The 7500-nt window shown below is 49.6% G+C and overlaps 1 protein-coding gene across 1 annotated transcript in view; it reads right to left on the reverse strand.

The window, feature by feature from the left end:
* The window catches only part of tie1 (tyrosine kinase with immunoglobulin-like and EGF-like domains 1), a 14649-nt gene that overhangs the window by 3197 nt on the left and 3952 nt on the right, over positions 1–7500 (reverse strand). Inside the window, exons 6-18 of the mRNA XM_080530586.1 lie at positions 7328–7468; positions 6624–6752; positions 6247–6392; positions 5758–5902; positions 5172–5330; positions 4606–4743; positions 3669–3971; positions 3010–3300; positions 2527–2720; positions 2062–2272; positions 1696–1806; positions 359–549; positions 1–24 (exon numbers count right to left, since the gene is read on the reverse strand). The exon at positions 1–24 is cut by the window's left edge and continues 90 nt beyond it. Coding sequence (XP_080386712.1) covers positions 1–24; positions 359–549; positions 1696–1806; positions 2062–2272; positions 2527–2720; positions 3010–3300; positions 3669–3971; positions 4606–4743; positions 5172–5330; positions 5758–5902; positions 6247–6392; positions 6624–6752; positions 7328–7468 — 2183 coding nt within the window. The remainder of the gene's footprint in view (positions 25–358; positions 550–1695; positions 1807–2061; positions 2273–2526; positions 2721–3009; positions 3301–3668; positions 3972–4605; positions 4744–5171; positions 5331–5757; positions 5903–6246; positions 6393–6623; positions 6753–7327; positions 7469–7500) is intronic.

Genomic DNA, 7500 nt, shown 5'->3' on the forward strand with positions numbered 1-7500 from the left:
TGCTGCCAGATCTCGGTGAATGAACTAGAGAGAGAGGAGGGGGAAGAGGAGAGGGAGGAGGAGGAGGAGGGAGAGGAGTGGAGGAGGAGCAGGAGGAAGACACAGAGGGAGACGGGGAGGAGCAGGAGGATGGGGGGGACGGGGACGTGAGGTAACGTGAGGAAAAACATGATGAAGTATTCTACTGCTACAAATGACCATGTTTTCATGTGAGAGGATGTTTAAATGTGCTCTAGCATCCCCATAACACTTCTCATATCATCAGTTTCATACCATCATGTTCAGAGGTACAGTAGTCACTTTACACATAAAGTCGTTACACCCCATGAGGACACGTCACACTGACACATCTCTCTACCTGTTTGTCGCTAAGGTAGTGCATGCCGGTTGCCACGTCGACGGCGAACTGCAACAGTTGTTGGGAGGTGAGGGTAGAGGCAGTGCCGTGCTCCTTGGCAAAGGCGGGGTCGGTCTCCAGGACACGGCTCTTACGCAGGAAGTCAAGCAGGTTCCCAAAGGGGGCATACTCAATGGCAATGTACAGGTACCCTATGGAGCGAATGAATGAATGAATTAATTAATTAATTAATCCATTGTGGTCCTCAATGGAAATAAGCATTTAAGGGAAAACGAAAGGAGGGTGGAACCAAGTTGGTACCCTGTTCATGATGTAGTTGTACCCTAGGTTGTAACAATATGGGTCGTACCATATGTATTGCGGTTGCCTTTTCATTCATTAATGACCTTTATTCATGCAAGGTGTCCCACTGAGAACAAGGTCTCTTTTTCAGGGGAAGATCTGCTAGATTAAATGTAAAGAGGCTATTCATAGCGAGTTGTTGGGAGAACCATTATTGTACTCTGTCATCATGATGCTGTCAAGAGATGAACGCCTTAGAGAGAGAACTTGTAAAGGTAGTTACAGTATGGGTTGAGAAGGTAGCTACAATATGGGTCGTACCATAGCAGTTTACCATAATTAGTCAAATGTAAAGAGGCCTTTCATACAGTAGTGAGTTGTTAGGAGAACAATATTGTAGTCCTATCACGATGGTATCAAGAGATGGACCTCTCAGAGAGAGATTCTAGAGTTAGCCAGGCTTCCGGGGAACCGTGGGGATTGGGAAACATGCTGGACGTCTGTTTCTCAGGGAAGGTTTTGCAATATCTGACTGATGTTTTTTCCATGCTAAACTTCCTCTCCACAGTATGTTATCAATTGTAGATCTTACAACCCAAAGAAAAAACAGGCAATTCAATTATTCTGTGAGACCATCGGATGTGGCTCGGAAAATTGCAATGTCATGCTCAGAGCTCGCTCCAAAGGCTTTTTAAAGAGATACAAACTACAAACTAGAGTAGTTTGCTTTATGTGGCATGAGGACAAGCAAAACAAACGTGATAGTCGCAAATGCTTCTACCAGACAAAGGATGTTTGGGTTGGATGACAAGCAGTCCAGGTGCAGAGCAGAATGTGTATACGCATTTGAAATACTGAGAATTTAACCAGTTCATGCACTGCACATTCGGCACATTTCGCTCCAAAATAGACATTTTAGATAGTATATTATAGGAAATACCTCTCATCTTTATCATCATCATATTTGTCATCATGTGTAAGAAAGAGATGACATCCATGTAGTGTCAATCAAGAACATATCATTAACCACAGTGACCAGTAGATGGCAGACTCACCCCTGTTTTCACAGGCTCCTATGAGGTTAATGATGTTGGGATGCTGGCCTAGTTTGCATAACACCTCCAGCTCTCCTGCAAAGTCTCGGTGATCGTTTTCCGAGGCAAACTCTGCAGAAAATCAGCACACACAGCACATTAGGGAAACGGTTCAGAGATAACAGCTGGTTTCATTTTACTACTGACAGGTCTTTTTTTTAGAGCTTATAGGTTCTGGTGCTAGAGAAAGTGTTTTTTACAGCACTGTGTGTGTGTGTCTGCGTGTGTGTGTGCACATGCTTGCATTTGTGTGTGTGTGTGTGTGTGTGTGTGTTTTTGTGAGCGTGCGTGTGTGTGCATGTGTGTGTGTGTGTGTGTGTGTGTTACCTTTCAACATCTTGATGGCGGCACTCATCTTGCAGCCGTCCTTCTTGATCATGGCCTTGATGACCTGGCCGAAGTTGCCTTCCCCGATGACGTCCTCAAACTTGATGTCTTCCCACTCCAGGATGGGGTAGGTGAGGGGCTCAGAGGTGGGCTTGGGCCTTCGTGTCAGTGTCAGGGTCCCAGAGTTAAACTGCAGGATGGTCTCTTCTCCCTGTGGAAGGACAGCTTTAGATACCATTCCAAAAACCATGGAGATAAACCAGCCCTTTATCCAATGATCAGCGAGAACATTATGTCAAATCTGAAGTTATCCCTGCAATGGTGTATATTTATGCTTTGTAATTGAAGCATAACAATTGTGGTGAAGCATATAGGCTGTAGGGAGTGTGTGTGTGTGTGTGTGTGTGTGTGTGTGTGTGTGTGTGTGTGTGTGTGTGCATGTATGTGTACGTGTGTGTGTCTCACCGATCCAGACTGGTAGGTGAAGGTGCGTCTGCGGTTCAGCAGGGTTTTACGGATACAGAAGAGAGCCAGCAGGGCCAGCAGGATGGTGACACATGTGACAGTCACGGATCCCACCACCGCCACCAACAGCTGGTACCCCTCACTGCCCGGACGCCCCCCGACTCCCTGGGTGGTCGGAGTGAAGCTCTGGAGGCCTGCAAGGGAGAGAGGACACACACAAACACAAACACAAACACGCACTGTCATGGAGGTGAACAATGTGTATGACCTGAGTATGATTAATGTTGTTGTTTAATTATCCTCATGTACTTCCATTTCCCATTTTTAGGATCAACAAAACCCTGCACACTAACTCATTCTTAATCAAGCATTATTCGAAATTCTATTCTAGACAGGGCACACTTTGCGAATGAGACCTTGATCTTGGCCGTGAGTGTGTTTCCCTGGATAAATAAAGGTTCATTCCAAAAAATAGAACCTCACCGTCTCCCTGTGTTCTGGCCTGGACAAACTTGCTCCACTCTCCGGGGACTTTAGAGAAGGCCCGCACGCGGAACTGGTAGAGCGTGCTACCGTTGAGCGCCGTCACGTCTTTGGCGGTCTTGTTACCGTCGTCCGTGTCGACCCAGGGGTGGAGGCTGCCCTGTCCCACCGGCTGGTACTCTATGATGTACTTGACGATGCCTCCATTAGGGTCCTCGGGAGGTTGCCACTTGACCTGCACAGCCGACACGGAGAGGGGCACCGCCTCCACGTTGCGGGGGGAGGAGGGGCCTGTGGAGGGGCGGAGGGAGGGGGAGGGGGAGGGGAGCATGGTTAATACATCAGTAGGGTCAGTAAGCTAACAAGTGTTGCTAACAAGCTAAGCCAGGATCCTAATGTACACACCCTGCCACTTCCAACGCTACACTCCTAGGTTTATTTTCCAGTTTTTTTAGGCTGCCCCCATGGATCTGGGCCTGAACCGGATAGGTGAAAGAACAGACTTGGTAGTGGTGATGCCACCATCCATGAGCTTTCGAGCTCCCTGAGTGTGTGTGGGGGCAGGGGTGGGGGTTGGGGGGGTAGGGGGGTGGGACACCAACCAACCAATCACACTCATCACCCTGCCTCTTCTAGCCAATAGGAGGAGCTCTAGTTACCCTGGCTGTTGATGCGGAAGTGGTAAGGCTTAGAGGCGGGCCCCAGGCTCCCACAGTTGAGCAGCCTGACGACCACAGTGTAGTCTCGGTGGTAGTCCAGCTTGTAGAACTTGGTGGAGAGCACATTGAGCAGGGTGGTCTCCTCTCTTAGCTTCTCCCCCGAGGAGGAGGGCCCGTACAGCTGCACTAAAAACCCACTGGCCGCGCTGTTGCCGTTACCGGCATTGCTGGGCAACAGCCAGCGCACAGTAGCGTTGCGGCCCTCCAGCGAGCTGAAGTCAATCTCCGGCCGAACCGTGGGCTCTACGGCGACACACAGAACACTCAGTCAGGGGGGGGGGGGTTCAGTCAGGTGGGAGGGGTTCGGTCAGGGGGGAGGTTCAGTTGTGGGGGGGGCAGTCAGGGAGAGGGGTAGGGGTGTCAAGACAGGGAGGAGGTTCTTTCAGTGGGGAGTAGGGGTTTGAGTCTATACGCACTCGCATATGTGTGCGTGTGTCTGTGCATGTGTGTCAGTTGGGCAGGAGGCAGGGAGGCAGGAAGGTGGGGAGGCGAGGAGGCAGGGGATGGGACGGGACGGGGGGGGAGTCCGCTAGCGCTAGCCAAGACTCCTAGTCCTCTCATACGTACTCACTCATACACAACACTAACACTCTCTTACTCAGCACTTAGTGGTATACTCCACTGGTATTACTATGACAACTCCTCCAAAGCCTTACTCACTAATGTCCTAAAACATTTAAAATGTCCTATTCACAGACACAGCCCATGCAGTCAGGTCAGGACAGCTCACATCGTAAAAACATCAAGCTGATGCTCACTCTCTCTCTTGCCTCCTGACCACACAAACACAGAGACCTACATTTCCATACCCCCTACCACCTAGTAGTTCTGGGGTCCAGTAGGTAATAGCCCCACCCAGGACAGCTGAGGGTCTCACCTGGACAGTCAGTCTCCATGATGGCCTCGGGGCCGGGGGCCCCCTCCCCTCCCTCCCCGGGGCGGGACAGCTGCACCTGGATGTGGTAGCGTGTCGACGGCTTCAGGTTCATCAGCGTGATGGGCTCCCTACTGTACACTGAGACACCAGGAGCAGAGAGAGGTAGAGTAGCATAGGGGTTGAAGGTGAGGGGGGCAATTACTTTGGGCACAACAACATCAACAACAACAACAATGACAACAACATGACAACAACAACAACAACAACATGACAACAACAACAACAACAACATGACAACAACAACAACATGACAACAACAACAACATGACAACAACAACAACAACAACAACATGACAACAACAACAACAACAACATGACAACATACCACACCATATCATATAAAACATTTCCATACATTCAAAGCACTCTTGTATCAATCATCAATGGAAATGGACAGTACTGTACTGTGTACTGTGACTGATCCATTAATGACACCATCTTATCTACAGTATACAACACATACAGTATATACCTCACACAGTGTACCCGTATTCCATCAGTCTTACCTATGATAGAGGACCAGGAGTCTCCGGTCTCCATGGGTTTGTAGAGGAGCTTGGTGGAGACGATGGGGCCGTCTCCTCTGTAGGAGTCCACAGGCATGACCACTAGCTGCTTACTCCTCTTCTCCAACAGCTTGGGAGGGGTGGTGGGGCACGGGGGCTCTGATGCATGGGAGAGGAGGAAAGGCAGTCTATTTAATATGTCTCTGTCTGTCTCTCTCTCTCTCTCTCTCTCTCTCTCTCTCTCTCTCTGTCTTTGTATGCACTGTACTGTATGTCCAAAGTGAAACACCTCCTGACTAACAGGGTTAGGGTTCAGCTTGAGCGGTCAGGGTTCAGCTTGAGCTAGGGTTAGGCTTTGTAGCTAGTCTGAGGGTTGGAGCTAGTCTTAGTGTTGGAGATAGGGTTAGGGCTGGAGTTAAGAGTTCGGGCTAGAGATAGGGTTCAGGTTGGAGTCGGGGGGTCGGGTTGGAGCTAGGGTTTAGGGCAGGGGTTAGGGTTAAGGTTGGAGTTAGGGTTCAGGCTGGGGTTCGGGTTAAGGTTTTCGAGCTAGACCAGTCATTGAGAATAAACCTCCCTCTTTTCTCACCTTTGACCGTGAGGTTGAACTTGCGAGAGTCCTGTCCGCCGTTGGTGGAGACCCTGCACTCCCACAGCCCCCCATGCTCTGCTGCCAGGCGGGGGATCTCAAACTGGGCCGTGCTCTTATTGGAGTCCATGGTGGTCCGAGAGGCCTGGGAGAGCGAGGGTGAAGACATGGTGAGGAGTGTAAAGTCATGTATTGCTCATCCACAATATATCTAATCTGACTACACCATTGTCTGTTTATCAGTTGGTGGAATTATCCCAGCAGGTGAGGCTGGAGGATAGGGACTGATTGTGAAATCAGAGGACAGAGGACTCATTGTGATTCATGGTATGGAATCAGGAATGGAATCAAACGTCGATACCATTCCTCCTTCCATTCCGTGCATTACAATGAGCCCGGTCCTCTGATGTCTGCCTCCACCAGCCAACCAACTGAATCCCAGGTGTGATCACTCCGTCCCTCCATCCGTTCCCCCCTCCGTCCCCTTACCTTGAGCACAGTGCTGTCCAGCTTGCGCAGCTCGATGCTGGTGTGGCTGGGCAGGGGGTTCCCTGTGGCAGAACACAGGATCTTGGGGCTGGAGTTCAGGTTCCACTCCAGACTACTGGCCATGTCCAGGATCTGGGGGGCTCGGTCTGAGGGAGGGATGACCCCATGAAAAGGAGGAGGAGAGAGAAAAAGAAAAGTGAGAAATGCTCCTCGCATGCCAGTGGTGATAATGATGATGATCATCGGTTATGAAAAAGAAGATGACAATGATAATGATGACAACGATGATGATGATGACAACGACGATGATGATGATGATGATAATGATGATGACCATTATTATCATGATGACGAAGAGGAGCAGGATGATGTCATACCTGATTTCTCGCAGTGCTGGCCTCTCCAGCCCGTGGGACACTGGCATCCGGTGAAGCGGTTACATGCTCCTCCATTCTTACACTTACAGCTCAGCCTGCAGTCTGCCCCGTACATGTCCTTGTGGCAGGCTGGCGGAGAGAGGAGGAGGCAGGATGGTGTGGTCAAACACACCAAAGAAAGAGGTTCATTCATCTACACCAGGGGAGGCCGGTGGAGGTGGAGGTAGAAATCGGAGGACGGGCTCATTGTAATGTATGAAATGGTATCAAACATGGGTGTATTCTACTATACACAGACAAAGATGTTGATCGGTACCCTAAAACATGATCAAATGGGATCGATAGGAATTGTAAAGATAAACGTATCTCACAACCAAGTAAGAGTGTGACACCTGCAGACACACAGGGGTGGATTCCTAACTCCAATGATTGAGCACATTCCCTAATGACATCAATGCCAGATGTACACTCACTGAACACTTTATTAGGAACACCTGTACACGTCATCACATTCGTTCAGGTGGTGTAACGGTGTGGGGAATGTTTTCTTGGTACACTTTGGGCCTGTTAATGAGAGCAAAGGGAGTCCCTATTAGTATAGTGTTCCAAATAAAGGGTTCAGTGTGTGTACATACAGGAAATGTAAGAGTTATCAATCTTGAGTTAAGATCCCACCCATAGTGCTCTTAGGTGACTGAACTTACATTTGTTGCAGCGGTTGCCAAACCAACCACTGGCACAGGAGCAGCCATAGGGGTCAGGAAGGCAGAAGCGCAGGCCCTTACAGTCTAGCTCTGACCTGCATGACTCCTGGCAGTTACGCCCAAACATCCCCTCCCTACAGGCTAGGAGGGATTATATACACACAGAGAGATTG

This window comes from Nansenia antarctica, assembly GCF_963989245.1.
Source record: "Nansenia antarctica genome assembly, chromosome: 1".
NCBI lineage: Eukaryota > Metazoa > Chordata > Actinopteri > Argentiniformes > Microstomatidae > Nansenia > Nansenia antarctica.